General features: G+C 41.8%; 1 protein-coding gene across 4 annotated transcripts in view; it reads left to right on the forward strand.

Annotated features, from left to right (window-relative positions):
* UBN1 (ubinuclein 1) overlaps positions 1-16,619 on the forward strand; it is a 39,073-nt gene that overhangs the window by 2,137 nt on the left and 20,317 nt on the right. For all 4 annotated transcript variants that reach the window (XM_035022213.1, XM_035022212.1, XM_035022215.1 and 1 more), the window contains exons 2-7: positions 3,049-3,336; positions 6,636-6,722; positions 7,294-7,389; positions 7,757-7,891; positions 8,601-8,704; positions 9,410-9,848. In XM_035022213.1, coding sequence (XP_034878104.1) covers positions 3,088-3,336; positions 6,636-6,722; positions 7,294-7,389; positions 7,757-7,891; positions 8,601-8,704; positions 9,410-9,848 — 1,110 coding nt within the window. In that variant the 5' untranslated portion in view covers positions 3,049-3,087. The remainder of the gene's footprint in view (positions 1-3,048; positions 3,337-6,635; positions 6,723-7,293; positions 7,390-7,756; positions 7,892-8,600; positions 8,705-9,409; positions 9,849-16,619) is intronic.

Below are 16,619 nucleotides of genomic sequence, written 5' to 3' on the forward strand. Positions count from 1 at the left end.
CTGAGATTATGACCTGAGCCCAAACCAAGAGTCATTGAACCAACTGAGCCACCCAGGCGCCCCCCAATTACAAATTTAAGAATAGGGGGCGCCTGGGTGGCTCAGTCGTTAAGCATCTGCCTTCCGCTCAGGTCATGATTCCAGGGTGCTGGGATCGAGCCCTGCCTCTGACTCCCTGCTCGGCGGGAAGCCTGCTTCTCTCTCTCCCACTCCCCCTGTTTGTATTCCCTCTCTCGCTGTCTCTCTGTCAAGTAAATAAAATCTTAAAAAAAACAAAAAACAAATCTAAGAGTAGTTACATAAAAATAAAAATAAAAATATTTGACCCTTGACAAAGCTTCAGTTAAGGTATCAGTTTAAAAAATTACGTTCCGCTAAACAGTGAACTCTTTTTGCAATGTTGAATACCCTTAAATGTTTTAAGCTGCATTTAAAGTTTTTTTTCTTGTTTTTTTTTTAAGTTTTGTTTTTGTTTTGTTTTGGGCGTGGAGCCCAGAGCCAGTCTTGAACTCACTACTCTGAGATCAAGACCTGATCAACCTGCTGAGCCACTCAGGTCCCCTGCATTTAAAGTTGTATATGTTTTTTCTCTCAAATACTTCAAACTTCTAAAATGGTAAACTTGTAAGCCTGATGGTAAAATCTTTCCAAAGACATAACTCATGTAATCTGATAGATGTAGCAGTCAGGTCTAAATGAACACTTTCAAACTTCTATTTTTTTAACCATTTCAAATTAAAATTGTAAGTCTAATAGATTAATCATTAATATGTCTGATTTTTCTTAAATGTTTCAAATAATTTAGTAACAAGTAGCAAGTAATTATGATGATTATAAAATTTAGTACAAAATCTAACTACTAAGTGTTAATATGTTACAGGTTTGATTTACTTTATTCTCTAGTCTTATTTCTAAAGTCACACAACTGAGAGAAGCAGTTTTACCATCTAGGTGAATGAAGTTACAATGTCTAAAATTTGGACCATGATAAGGTTACATTTTAAAAATTACTTCCTGACAGGGACAGGAACCTGGTTGCCCCTTCCAGGGTGAACTTCCTATTATCCCATCTGTTAACTTGAAGGTTCCCTTCTTATAGTGTGACTTTGCCTGCTGTGTCAGTGGGGGACCTTTAAGCCTCAGCTTTCAGCTGTGATTTATTTTCACAACCCAGGGCATCACGAATGTCCTGGGGGCCTTCAAAGGTTTTTTTAGAGGAATTTCTTTCCAACATTTTAGTGCATGATGGTTTTTTGCACTACCAACCTGTTTTGCTGCTAATCACTTTGCTGCCTACTTAGAATAATTTTAACTCTTCATTTTTAGATATTTTATTGCCTGATCGTAGCGATCACAATTTTTAGTCATAGTAGAAAAAAATGAACATTACATGTATGCAAGTAGACATTCTTATATGTGGATATATGTGATATGTGTAAATCTTCCTGAATTAGTTACTAATCATTCATTACTGTCAAAATACAGTGAGCTTTTTTTTGAAACTTGTCAGAATGATTCCTAGGTTGACCTGAAATAATAAACAGGCTGGAATAACTATTATTTTTAAAAGAAGAATAATAAAGATGAATTTTTTATTGAAGATATTAAAATATACCATAAAAATTTTTCAAAACAGTATAGTTTTGGTTAAAGAATGTCTAGATAGACTAGACTAATCTAACAGGTTGGATTTCCGTAATAGATCTTAAGATGTCTAATACATTAGTATATAGCATATGCCAAGTCAGCAGGGGAAAGAAAGGTTAGTGATTGATGCTGGGAAGAAGCCAAGTTAAAGAGTTCAGTGTGAAAACTAAATTAAAATTTCTTTTATACCTCACTTTAAATTAAACAGTCACGAAGCAGGAAAAAGTAGTTGTAAGAGGTATGAAAAGCATTGTATATCTATATCAAAATTTATAGATTATAAGAATAAATCACTTTTAAAAAGCTGCAATTTTTTCCCAACCATTCCCTTAATGCTGGATATCGAGGTTGTTGTACCATTTTCCTGTATAAACAAGGCCGCAGTGAATATTTTTATTTAGTGTCATGGTAGAAAGTTCATACTAGAGTGTGAGTTTAAAAAAGCAGGACATAAGATTATACCTGAAGCACACACACAAAAACTATATATATAGTGTGTGTGTTTGGATATTTATATTCCATAAACCCTTGGTATTCTGAGCTTTACAATCTATTTTGACCATTTCCAAGCAACTTTGAAGGTCTTTGGCATGTGATAATTTTTCACTTTGCCGAGGCCCAGTTGTGGGTGGACAGAGGCTGGTGTGTTAGGAAATGAGCCGAGCCACACTCCTGAGACACTGTTTTTTTTACTTACTCCAGAGGAGGCAGTACCTTCTGTGAGCTGTTGAAAACTTTCTCATTGTAAATACGGGCCCTAAATGTAAGTGTACTGCTGGTGATGAAAATATAGAGATCTTAAGAAAGATGATTGTCAGCCAGAAAAAAAAAAAAGTGTTAGATAAATTAAATGAAAAATATTCTCTGGTGGTGGTTGCAGTTTTGAGGATTCTTTAAGGCTCTATCAGCATGGGTTCTCTAACATATAAGAACTATTGACTAGGCATAGAAAAAAAGACTAGAAAGAAGTATGTTGAACACTATCTCTGATAGGATTTGGGGTGATTTACATTTATATTTAAAAATGGTATATTTAAGATGAATAGTATTGAAGAAGAAAAAGCAGTAAGTGGTAATTAAGATCAACTTAACAATGGATTCTTTTTTTTTTTTTAAGATTTTATTTATTTATTCATAAGAGACAGAGAGAGAGAGAGAGGGGCCGAGGGAGAAGCAGGCTTCCCGCTGAGCAGCGAGCCTGATGCGAGACTCGATCCCAGGACTCTGGGATCATGACCTGAGCCAAAGGCAGATGCTTAACCATCTGAGCCACCCAGGCGCCCAACAATGGATTCTTCTTGACAATGAAATTCTTTTAAGCTTGAATCTGAATAGCTGAACAGGAAAAATCATCATTTTTATCATCTTGGTTTGACCTGGCCCTTCTTTTAATGTTAACAGAAGCCATGCAGTGACACCTGCTAAGACTTGTTGGTAGCCATGTCGGAGCCCCACAGGGTCCAGTTCACCTCTCTCCCAGGTTCTCTGAATCCTGCATTTTTGAAGAAATCCCGGAAAGAGGAGGTTGGGGGAACAGAACAGCATCAGGACTCTGAGCCGGCTGCAGCAGCTGTTCGGATTACACTCACCCTCTTTGAGCCAGATCACAAGCGCTGTCCAGAGTTCTTCTACCCGGAGCTGGTGAAGAACATACGAGGGAAGGTGAAAGGCCTTCAACCTGCAGATAAGGTACACCCCAGCAGCCCCAGACTCAGTCTGCAGATATAATGTGTGGGACATCCTGTGCAAAAGGGACTTCTGGAAGGTGGAAGCAAGATTAGAAAAGCTCTGGCTATCCCAAGATCACGGCACTCAGTCCAAAGCAGTTACAAGGTGTGCTGGTTTTGCCTCTGGGCAGGAAAGAATAGAATTCTTTCTAGAACCATTCTCCTGGTTTATGCTAGAGAGAACACTGTACATCCAAGGCTAATATGAATTATGGCTAATAATAAACAATGAAGCCTTTCATGCCAAGGTGTACATGTTATGTGTAAATGTGACCAGCCCCTGGCTGTTACAGCACTGGAATTTTGTGCTGGACATTTTTCTTTTCCAATGGAATCTCACTCTGCCTGGTGTGAGGGCAGACAAAAAAAGACACTGACTGCTCATGTCTTCTGAACAGTGAGATTCGGGATAGTTTCTTTACTTGGATGGATAGAAACCTATTTTTATGGGAGTTTTTTTATATTTTGTTTGTCAGAATTGGGTTGTACCTTTCAGGTCTTTTGAGAATCAGTTTGATTTCTTAAATGTTTTTTAAAATGACCTATTTATTTTCCTGGCAGATTTGTTATGCTCTTTAGTATGGAACTTCTCAAATATGCACAGAATAGGAGAGTAGTATAATGAGTCCCCATGTACCCATCACCAGCTTCAGCTATTACTGATGTTCTGATAATTCATTAACATTGTAAAATTAAAAAAAAACTATTTACTGAATTAAATACATTAAAAAATGCATATATGATAAATTCATAACTTGATGCGTTTTCACAAATTCAACACACCCTTGTATCCTGTGCCTGGATTGTAAAATGTAATATTTTCCAGGACACCAGAAACCCTCTTCCTGCCCTTCCAAAATAGTACCCACGCCCACTGCCCTGATTTTCGACAGCTTAGATCAGTTTTACACATTTTTGTGTTTTACATAAACGGAACAGAATCCTACAGCACAGGTAGGAAATAGGTGAAGAGCACAAGCACCTACCCTGGTGCACTATGCTAGGCTCAGAGGCAAAGGTTAGTAGGGTCCCGCACTTGGAGTATTTTGGTCTCTAGAGTGGCTCTTAGTAAAATGAGGATCAGCCTAGTACCTAGCTGACAGGGTGTTTGAGGGTAGAATGATATCATGTAGGTACAATTTTTAGCGGCATAACTCAGTGGCCAGTGTTCCTTCCTTCTAATTCACTGTTGTGCTGTTGGGGGTGAGTGCCGTTGGTTAGGAGGATTATCTATTTTCTTTGCTCAGACAAAAATGTGTTTCCTTGATTAAGATCTGATTAGCTGAATGGAGGCCAGGAAGTTTGTGCCAAGGGTCAACCTTTTATATGAGGGCTATTGGGCAAGATGAGAAAAAATAATTTCAAATCCGTTCATAATTCCTTTTCCAAAGTAGGAATGGGATCTTTTTCCTTGAGAGGAAGAGACAGTAGCAGGAATTGGTTGAGGTCTTTATATATGGGCTCAACTGAAATTAGAACTCTAGTGCTCTGATTTCACCTTTCTGAGGGATCTAGAAGTTCTTCTCCATTGCAGAAAAATGTTTGGAGCATACACAGAGAACTTTGGATTCAGTTTCAGGGGATTCAGTCCTGGACTTCAGATTCAGAACCCTGAATCTTTGTGTCTACTCTGTGGTTTTCAAAGTATTATGTAATCTGACAGATTCATATAGTAATTCAGTTAGCATATGTTTCTTATAATGTAAAGGCACTGGGTGAGATGCTGAGGACTATATAAAGGTGGAGAAACCACTATCCCAGCCTCAAAGGAACTTTCAGTCTTGTAGGTACTTTAGAATTATGCCAAAACAGGTACCAGGAGTTACAATGTGGCAGTTGTTTAAGTCTGATACAAATACAAAGCCCTGCAGGGCTTGGACAGCAGAGAGCTTACATCCTGGATGCTGTGTTTGGACAGAGTTGGACCTTCATGCATGCAGGAAGTAGTACTTTTTGGACAACTACTCTTTGCAAGACATAAGAGAGTACACGTTGTATCTAGTACTGCTCTAGATTGGTGGAATTTTTTTTTAACCTTTTTTTTTTTTTAGATTTTATTTATTTGAGAGAGAGAAAGAGCACACAAGAAGTGGGAGCACCAGAGGGAGAGGGAGAAGCAGGCTCCCTGCTGAGCAGGGAGCCCAATGTGGGGCTCGATCCCAGGATCCTGGGATCATGACCTGGAACCGAAGGCAGATGCTTAACCGACTGAGCCACCCCGGCGCCCCAGATCGGTGGCATTTCTTAAAATTATTTTAATCACTTAGGTTATATGTGATCATTATAGAAAACTTTAGAAGGTACAGATGAGTGCATGTTTTAAAGACCACTCACTTGTGGCTCTTATATGTACATTCCACAATATCTCATTTAACTGGTCCTTCATGAGTGGATGGGATTCCAGTGGGCAGAGATGGGAGGGTGGGGTAATAGAGTTTTGTCTTAAGATAGGCATCCAATCTTTAGTGATATTGGTCTACTCTGAAGTCTTAAATGTATTTGGCATAGGAGTCTTTTATTAAAATTAAGTTTCCTTGCCAGAGAAGCTTAAAGTCCAACTCTGGAAAATTTACTTGAGAAAAATGCAACAGTAAGTTTATGGAGTAGAAATAAACTTTGGAAAACCACATGAAAATATTTGGAATGCATATTGACATTGGGAGGAAAGACGAGATTACTGATCCATCAAGATAAGCTTCCAGGGAAAGGGAATGCTGTGAACCTGGTTTTGACTTTTGGTAGCAGTGAAGGAAGTCCAAGTTCATACCACTCTACTAACCAATACAGCAGAATAGCTCTCAAGGGCTTGCACTACTTTCACTGCGTTCTTAACCTTTTTGAGCTATTGACTGCTTTGGAAGTCAATGAAGCCTATGGACCTTCTTAGAGTAATATTTTTAAATGCGTAAAATAATTTTTAGGGTTACAAAGAAAACCAGCTGTATTGAAACACAGTTCTATACAGGTTGAGCATCCCTAACTAAAGGTCCTTTGCTATGTTTGGAGCCCTCTAGGACCTAATGCTCTGGTGGGTGATTGTAGGCGTTTAGTTTTGTTGAATTACATGAATGGAAACTTTATTTTCTTAAGCAACGAAGGTAAACACTTTTGGGACAGTAGCATGTATTTTTTCTTGTCTTTTTTGAAACAGTTGTTTTTATTATGCAGTTTATGCGTATTGAGTAGTCAGTGCAGGTATTATGAATAGGATTGTGGGAATTTTTTTGTGACTCTTATTTTTGTGGAATGGTCTCTTTACAGAAGAAAGATCTCTCAGATCCTTTCAATGATGAAGAAAAGGAAAGGCATAAAGTGGAGGCCCTTGCCCGGAAATTTGAAGAAAAATATGTAAGATTCCTCTCTTGGGCAACAAAACAACCTCGTTGAGTGGGAGAGGTTTCCAGACATTTTTATGTTCCTTTAGTGGATTATCATCTAAACAAGTACAGAGGTTGGAGAGAACAAAATGCAGTTATTAGATAAATGCATTAAGGTACAGACAATGCATGTGGCAGGCACTAGTATATGACGCTAAGTGGATGAATGAGCAAGAAGGGTGTTTTACTCCTAGAATTTATGCTTAGAATAAGAGTTTTGATAAAAAGCATACAAAGCCATTTAGTTCCTTCTGTCTTAGGCCATTTTGTGCAGATACAGATCTGTTCTATTTTAGAAGGTCTTCAAGGGAATGGGGTTTGGGGTGGGCTTAGGGGTGTGTGTGTGTGTGTGTGTGTGACCCACTGATTTACAACCTTTAGTCACTAGTTGATGGAATTCAAGGCAACAATTAATTCTGTGTATCAGAAAAAGCACGTGACCTTAGACTTAAAACATTTGTTGTTAAGAGGGTAGGCCTTATGCTATGGGTTTTTACCACAGTTACACGTGGAAAAAGCACATGACCTATTTTAAATTTTAGGGTGGAAAGAAACGTAGAAAAGATCGGTTACAGGACCTGATTGACATGGGGTACGGTTACGATGAATCTGACTCCTTCATCGATAATTCTGAGGCGGTAAGTCTTTACTGAAAATGCCATTGGAACCACCACACCCCAGCTTCTATTGGTGATGGCCTGGAGGTGGAGATTGGGTCAGTGTGCGCATGCCCTCTGTGAAGAAAAGGCTGCCCTGGTGAGTTAGAGAGAGAGGAAGTGACATGCTTGATCTGGCCATGGTTCCCTCACTGAAAATGATGACCAGATCTGTCCAAACACCTTTGAGCTAGGACATTTGTAGTTGACCAGAAGCAGGCCTTAGCACGCTGTCTGAAAAGTGGCAGAAGAACAGAGTCCTATCTGCTCTGTCAAGACCCACTCTGCACCTTTGGACTATTTATTAGTACCAGAACTTGGAGCTGACCATTTGTTTTCCCCCCTTCAGTATGATGAGCTTGTTCCTGCTTCTTTGACTACAAAGTATGGAGGATTTTACATTAACTCTGGAACCCTGCAATTTAGACAAGCATCAGAATCTGAGGATGACTTCATTAAAGAAAAGAAGAAAAAATCTCCAAAGGTTAGAACGATCCTTGCTTTTGGATTTCAGAAGTGCTTTTTTTACATGACTTTATAAGATCAGTAGGTGACTTGCCAGAATGTCTGCTGGTTTAGGATGGCTCAGGAGCTTGGTGGAAAGGCATGAGCCCTGCCGAGGCTGACAGGTCACTACTCACACCTGTACTGTGGCCAGGTGCTGTGGACCTGGAGGTGTCCACGCCTGTGTCCCAGCAGGCTCGGCAGGGATTCGTTTCTCAAGGTGGTCTCAGGGTGGGGACTAGGGCAGTGAAGGGTGTGGAGTGAGGGGAGTTTGCACCAGCCTTGCTGTGTCTCTTCTGTGGACATGTAGAGGACTTCAGTTCCCAGGGCTGTCACCCCAACAAAACAAGTTAGCCTTAAGATGACTGTATTTTGAAATCTGCCCACCACTGCCTGTATGTTTAAAACAAGAGGTAGGGCCCATATACAGCTAACTTGAACTAGAAAAGTTTCAGGCTACAGAATGGCCTCTTGCCTCAGCCTTGGGTGCTTCCAGGAGACACTGTCAATGGGAACACTGTATTGACCTGCAGGTCTGTGGTCCAGGGACCAATCTGAAAGCTGTTGCTCATGAAGGAAATAAGGCAGCTCTCAGGATGTCCCCTGGGCGGAGCAAGGCCAGTGCTGTGTAGTGCACTTGCTCCCTGAGTTAGGGAGCCGTGTAACTGTGCCTTGTCTTTAATTCTCAGAAGCGGAAGTTGAAGGAAGGTGGTGAGAAGATAAAGAAGAAGAAAAAAGATGACACTTATGACAAGGAGAAGAAATCGAAAAAGTCCAAGTTTTCCAAAGCCGGGTGAGAGGCAGCAGCTTCTTTGCTAGGATAAAATCTGAACTGTTAGGGCAGGACACCTGGGAGCTGACGTGCCCTCCTCCTCACAGCTTCAGAAGAAGCAGCAGGGCCTGGCCTTCTGTTCCCCTCACGCCTCCCACAGTGCCCTCGTGGGTATTGGTGCTCTCACATCTCTGTGTGTCAGACATGGGACTTCTCTCTGGCCCTCTGTCAGTGTTGGCAGCGATTTCTGTCACTGTGTGACTGCTGATGTTTCTTGTTCTCTTGGGCACCCCTCCTCTGCCCCAGTTCTCCTTCCGTCTCTGCCACTTCCCTTTGTCTTCTGTGGTCCTGCTGTCTTCGCCTCACTTGGTCTCACCCCAGCTGCCCTTCAAGTTGCTGCTGCTACTCCTGCTTTTTCCCTTTAAATATTTTTCTTGCCCCCCACCCCTTTTTCGCAACCTTTTATTTCAGCCTGGCAGTGGTTTTTAAAAACACATCGGATATTTAGCATTCTGTGACACTGTTTTGCTAACCTGTATTAAATCTCAAGCTTTGGTCCCAGCAAGAAGGAGCTCCATATGCCAAGAGGAGGGAGGAGGACTAACAGGGTGGCCTTGTGACTGAGGTTCCTGGAGACAGTTGCGCTGGGAGCAGGGGCTGTCTCTCGTGAATTTCCCTTTTGAGGTGTACTGCAGCCCTTGTAACCAATTTCCTCCTTGCTTGCAGCTTCACGGCCCTCAATGCCAGTAAGGAGAAGAAGAAAAAGAAATATTCTGGGGCTTTGAGCGTTAAAGAGATGCTAAAGAAATTTCAGAAGGAGAAGGAGGCTCAGAGAAAGAGGGACGAAGACCATAAGCCCGTAGCGGTCTCGTCGGTGGAAGCTCAGGGCCTGCGGGAATTGGAGGGCACCTCTGACCCCTTGCTCTCGCTCTTTGGCTCCACTTCTGACAACGACTTGCTCCAGGCAGCCACTGCCATGGACTCGCTGACTGATTTGGACTTGGAGCAGCTGCTTAGTGAGTCTCCAGAAGGAAGCCCCTTCCGTGATATGGATGATGAGAGCGATTCCCTTGGGGTGGGACTGGACCAGGAATTCAGGCAGCCCTCTTCCCTCCCTGAAGGCCTGCCTGCACCCCTGGAGAAGCGCGTTAAGGAGCTGGCTCAGGTATGGTGACACAGAGTGGCCGGGCTTTCCTGGAAGCGGTTTGGGCAGATTGACGCTGGTTCTGCATCACATGAAGCTCGCTGCCCAGAGCAATCCTTAGTGAGTTGGCAGTTTCAGTGTAAGCTTTTCCAAGCTCTCTTCTCCCAAGTGAGGAAACCGTGTAAGCTCTGCGCATCAGGCATCATTTTTAGGCCTTTTGTGGTTCTTTCACTCCTGGAAAATCTACTTTCTTCTCGGGGGGAATTTCTGTCTTTCCATTTCCTGCCTATCAGTTCCTTCCCCACAAATATCTTTCCTTTGGTGCAATAGACTGACACTAGTGTTGGCAGCAGGCAGCTGAGGCACAGATCTGTCATTTTAGTAATCTTTTGCAAGTTTTCAAAATTCACAAAAGTTTGCAGATGAATGTTACACATAGGGTACGTGCTGAAACTGGGTTTCCGTTGCTCCTTGGACTTGCCCATCATCAGCGTTAGGTAGTGATTACAGGAATGCCTAAGGTGTGGTAAATGAAAAGGAGCTGAACCTTAATATTGTCCGTGAACCATTAAAAACAGCGACAGTCTTTGGGCTATAGCAGCCGTTGGCACTTGGGAATTGATTTCTAGAGTGCTGAGAATTGTCAATTCGGTGATGTATTATTGGCATAAACCAAGCATGGGTCGTTAGTTATGATGACTTTTAGCTAAAAAACGTTTTACCTTGGGCATCATGACTTACAATGCAACTCCTGTGGCATTTATACCCTGTAGCTTAAGTATTAAGCCAGTGATTCTCACAGGATTTCAGAATCACTGTTACATGAAATCTCTCTTGTGTTTTAGGGTAGGGTAAAATGTTGACCACTGCTACAAATGATTTTCTTGTTTCCAAGAAATATTTAAGCACAACATGCAAAGTAAAGCAAATGTCTTACTTGGATTTCTAGTTCTTCCTCGTTAGCCTATGTGCAGTATTCTGTTTGAATGTGATGATATAAATGAATTGTGCCATGTTAGGGATTCATAGTATATCTTAATAGGACATGAAGGTGGAAGTAGTTGAATCTGAACTTGGCATGTTTAAGCATACTGTTCTGTGTTTGCTCTCAGAATTTATGTTTAAAAAAATTACTCCTTGTTCTTCTCAATCCTCTGGTTTGTAATCAAATTGTTTTGTAGTTTCTGAAAGTCTTGTTAAGTAAGTTGAGTGAGGTATATGTGGCAGTAGCCAGTTGTTTCTTTAGAGAAAAGTCAAAACCATTCTTGGATGTGTCCCTACCCCCACCATAGGTAGTGTTCTAGTCTGATAACTTAGACTCATTATTTCAATTTCTTGGGAAAGATGGACCAATTCAATGGAAACAAAGTGGCTTAACATGAATCGGCGTTGGGTTATGATTCAAGAAAGCCTCGCTTTCTGGAGTCCCCTGGATGAACCCTGAGCAAGCAGTCCTTCCTCAGTGATTACCAAGTTCTCTCTTGGGACAATGGAGACAGGGTTCTGGATCCCACAGATAAAGTAGGCTTGGGTTTTGGTGGGAAGGGTGACCAAGACAAATTGACATACTGAAATGAAAATACAGAGTTCGTATGTGAAATCGATACGCACTCATCACCTGGCCCTTCTACTATAACAGTGTTAAGAAACTTTGGGAAATGGGGTAGAAAATGGGGATTACCCATCATTCTGCCAATCTGGAAACTATTTTCAATTTGCTTATTCCTTTCTAGCTTCTGTGTATGTTTTATGCAGTTGTAATTATAGTTGTGAATAATTGTTTCCTGCTTTCTTCACTTAATAAATATTATTCTAAAGCCCTCATCACTTTTGATGGTTGCATGGAAAAGAAGGCTTATTCTTGGAAAGTTACTTAATGCCATTCCAAAGGATCCCCAGGGGCTCCATTCCCACCAGGGCCTGTACTTGGGTACTTGGAGCCTCCTGCATGTGTGCACAAGTGCTCTAAACCCATACCTCTCTGAGAATCTGCTGGGAAAACTATTCTTCCCAGGGGAATTCCAAAAGTCACCCATGGATATTTCGATCCTTAATAAGGAGCCCTGTCCTCAGTCTTAAACTGGACATTTTGTTTTTAAAATTTAAATTAAACCTAATGTACATAACTGTAATGTTAGTAGTGTTATGTGTTTCTCACTTTATTTTGCGCTCTCCTTATTATGTTTTTTCCTCTTCTTTATAAGCTTGTTCACATTTAAAATTTTGGCCCTAGATGATGATAAGTGTATCAGTTTCTATTGTTATCTAGAAAACTGCCCAAATCTTAGGGCTTCAAAGAGCAATTCATTTCTCCTGACTCTGGGTGGCTGGGCAGTTCCTCTTCTGGTCCTGCTTGGTTCACTCTTGTGGCTGCATTCGCTGGCAAGTTGGCTGGGTGCTAGGACGGCTGGGACGTCTGTCCCCTCCCTCCTCTGATCTTTGATCCTGGGTTTCTTCAGGGTATGGCAGTTTCAGGGCAACATTTCAAGAGAATGAAGGTGGAAGCTGCAAGGCCCATAAGATCTAGCCATAGAAGTTGTGTGTTCACGTCACTTCTCCCACTCTATTGGTAAAGCAAGTCGCAAGAGCAAACCAGTTTGGAGGTTTGGGAAATTAGAGGCCACCTCCCTGTGGCAGAGTGCATGTACTGGGAGGGAAGGGATCTGAAGTCCTGTTTGCCATCTACCACATTCCCTAAAAAGATTCTAATCTGGTATGTATTCATCCCTTAGGGATTAATATTTGCTGTGGGAAGCAAAAATTAGATTTACCTTCTAACTAGATGTGATGCTTAAAACTTTGAAAACTTACATATGTTAAAGAGGTATCCCAAGAGGGCTGCCTTGGTGGATGCCCAAGCAATGGTCACTGTTTTTTATGTTAGCCTGTTTTTCATTTCCTGTTTCCTTGACTGTACATTTTTATAGACCCCAAGGAATCCAGTGGTTTGATTTGATGGCCTTACCCTGTCTACACTTAATATTCTTGATTGTGCCTTTTGTCTTGGTTGGTGGAAAGTTCAGGTGTGTTGCCGCCCCCCCCCCCCAGGTTATTTGTCTTGATGTAGTTTGGCAACTACTCATCTTGGTCCATACAGATGACCCAGGTCTGTTGACTCAAGCATAAAATGGGAACAATACTGAGGAAAGAAAAGAAACAGAAACCCCATGTCACCCACTCCTCTAATCTACCTGCTCACAGCTTACCCTCCTATAGACTTAGAACTCCTGCATCACAAATCCAGGGAGACCTGGATCCAAGGAGAAAAAGGTAGAAAAAAACCCCAAAAACAAACCTGTTTGATCTTTTCTAAAAAGAAAATCATACCAGCAAAAACAGGTACAGTATACAAGGTTCTGATTTAGGTGCTAAGAGGCTGTAAGTGGCTTTTCTTATAATTAAAACAGCTCATTAAAGGGCTGTTGAAACTATTATAAATCAGCATGATTGGGCTGTTTGGTTTAACTTCATTGCCTAATTAATCTAGGATTGATCAATTTATACAACTCCTTAGGCAAGGGTGTCTCTTCTTAGGGTTGAGGAGCCTCACTTATTTGTGGAAGACTATCAGATATAAATCTGATTGTTCTTTTAATTAGATTTATTTAAAAATACAGCACTTAAGTGGCGCCTGCGTGGCTAGTCGGTTGAGCATCTGACTCTTGGTTTTGGCTCAGGTCATGATCTCAGCGTTGTAAGATTGAGCCCTGCGTCAGGCTCCATGCTCAGCTGGGAGTCTGCTTCTCGCCCTCTGCTCCTCTTCCTGTTCACACACTCTCTGTCTCTTTGTTTCTCTCTCAAAGTATTATTTATTTATTTATTTATTTATTTATTTATTTATTTATTTATTTATTTGACTGAGAGAACACAAGCAGAGGGAGTGGGAGAGGGAGAAGCAGGCTTCTCGCGAGCAGGGGAGCCCCATGCAGGGCTCGATCCTAGGACTCCGGGATCATGACCCAAGCCAAAGGTAGACGCTTATTGACTGAGCCACCCAGGCGCCCCTCTCTCAAAGTATTTAAAAAAAAAAAAAAAAAAAAAAAATATATATATATATATATATATATAGCACTTGACTAATTATCTCAGTATAAAACCAGACCCTCAGAGATAATTGTCTACACAATTGAAAAGGCATCAGAAAAAAATCTTCTTAAAAAGTATATAGCCAGAAAGCCTCTGACACATTGGAGGAACTGGCTGATATCTAAAAATAAAATTTGAATGGAAACCTAAGCTTGTTGATAGGTCTGACAAACTGGGGCATTTGAAATACATGTTAAAGTAATCAGATTGAATTAATATGGAAGTGCTTCTGGATCTTGTAAGTAGCAGTGTGTAAGCTTAAGCACTCAGTTTTATTTTCTCTCAAACTAAAATCATACTCTTAGTACATTAGAAGTGCCAGGAATTCTGAATTCTTCTGAAAATGTAAGAAATTGGCAGGTGAATGGATTAAAAGTCATGCCTTTATTTCATTTCCATCCGTCCATTTCACCCCCTTTCATCCTGGGCCTTTGCACTTCCTCCCTCCCTCCGGGGTCTGCAGAAGCTTGAGTTTTGTGTATCTTCTGCAAGTTCTCTCAGTTCCAAACTTTCTTCCTCTGGTTGCATTCTTTCAGTAACACGTGTTTTTCCTTCATGCATTCACTCAGGCAACATTTACTAAGCTCTGTTATGTGATAGGCAGCTGTGGGAAGTATATTGACAAGTAAGATTCAGTTCTTGTTCTCCATGAGCTTGTTTTGTAAATGGACCAGTAGATATGTAAACACCTGGCTGTAGGACAGGGCAGAATGAGGTAAGCTCTGTGATGTTTGGGTGGTCAAGCAGATGGTCAGGTGAACAACCAGCTTTGAGGAGGTAAGACAGAAGCTCCCTGAGGTACATAGGAATCAGACTAGAGGCAATAGACTTGGCCAGGCTCAGTGGTGAGATGGTCTTATAGGAAGGCAGGGCATAGAGCTGGGGATGGACAAGGAGTGGTTGAGTTGTTGGATGGTGGGGACCCCCTGGAGTGTGGTAGGGGATGGGAGCTGGAGTGGCTGGCTGGGGCCAGATCCTGGAGAATCATAAATGCCACATAAAGGAGTTTGGATTTGATTCTGGGCTTGGAGAGAGCTACCTAAGGGTTTTAAAGAAGGGAGTGGAAGGATTTCAGGAGGATGGAGTATAGTTATTAGAAGCAGGGAACACAGAAGTAGGAGCAGAAGCTAATGGGTTTGGTCTTGGGTAAGTTGAATGTCCATACCAGAGGATCATCCATTCACAGAAGTAATTGGAAATTCTAATCCAGAGCTTAGAAAAAAGGGTATAGGGCTAGAGATTTAGATTTGAGAGATCTATGGGCATTATGTGTTATTTCAAAGCTGTGAAGGAGAAGAAAGTATTAGGAGAAGGTAGTTCTAGATAGAACTTTGGGCTCCATCTCTATTTAAGGAGTTAATGGAGAAGACGGAGAGGGAGCAGAGGTAGGAAAAGGACCCAGAGAATACGGTGAGGGAAGGCAAATCTGGTGATGGGAAAGTGGAGGGTGGTTCTCAGTGCCTACAGTCTGAGGGCTTGATCAGGGTTGATTGTTTTAGACAATCATCTTATTGCCTTTGTTTGTGGTCATTATTCTATATCAAGCCTGATTTTAGATACTTTATTTTTGCCTAAAGCCTTTGGACCAGCAGCTCTTGGGTTTAGATCAGTGGTTCTTACTTCCCTCTGCATTTTAGAGTTACCTTTTAAAGAAAGAAACAGATTCCTGGGGCTCCTGGGTGGCTCAGTCGTTAAGCATCTGCCTTCGGCTCAGGTCATGATCCCAGGGTCCTGGGATCAAGCCCCACATCGGGCTCCCTGCTGCGCAGGAAGCCTGCTTCTCCCTCTCCCACTCCCCCTGCTTGTGTTCCCTCTCTCTCTGTGTCTCTCTCTGTCAAATAAATAAAATCTTAAAAAAAAAAAAAAGGAAAAGAAAAACAGATTCCTGGGCCTCATCCCCAGAGATTCTGATGTGATGGGTCAAGAGTGGGGAAAGCCACCAGGTAATTCCAATATGCAGCTGAATATGAGAACCAGTGGTTCAGACTTTTGCCGTGATTGCTTTCCTGACTTCGGCACTCAGTGCCTTGGCTGCCTGCCGTGGCTGCCATCCAGGGTGCTGATTGTGTTCTCATGGGAAGCAAAAGCCTGTACAGTAGCCTGCGCTGCTACTTGTGTCAATAGGTAGGAAGGTGTGTTAGTAGTTCAAATGGTCTGGGTCATAGAGTTTGTGATACACTCTAAGTAGATTGTGAATTTCCCCAAAATTACAATGTCTGTAAATGCTAAAGCAACACTTTATTATTATTTAGGGGTGAGAGGGGATAAAGACCTTTGAATTTTGCGGTTTTGTTGAAGTTCTTAATTGTTTTTATATTGTAGACCTATGGAAATACCAACTCACAGTTGAGGTGACAGACTGCCATTCACAGGAGTTAACTAGCTGGTTGAACCAAATGCCTCCTGATTGCTTTGACTCTGTATGATTTTCTTTTATGTGACTGTCATTTCAAGTCCTGGGAAGAATGACAGTCCATAGATGCTTTTTTTTTAAGATTTTATTTATTTATTTATTTGAGAGAGAGAGTGAGAGAGCACAAGAGGGGGGAGCGGGAGAGGGAGAAGCAGACTCCCCGCTGAGCAGGGAGCCCGATGCGGGACTCGATCCCGGGACTCCAGGATCATGACCTGAGCCGAAGGCAGTCGCTTAACCAACTGAGCCACCCAGGCGCCCCGACAGTCCATAGATGCTTTAGTAGCATTTGA

Source organism: Mirounga leonina, unplaced genomic scaffold (assembly GCF_011800145.1).
Source record: "Mirounga leonina isolate KUSES-001 unplaced genomic scaffold, KU_Mleo_1.0 Mir_175, whole genome shotgun sequence".
Taxonomy (NCBI): Eukaryota; Metazoa; Chordata; class Mammalia; order Carnivora; family Phocidae; genus Mirounga; species Mirounga leonina.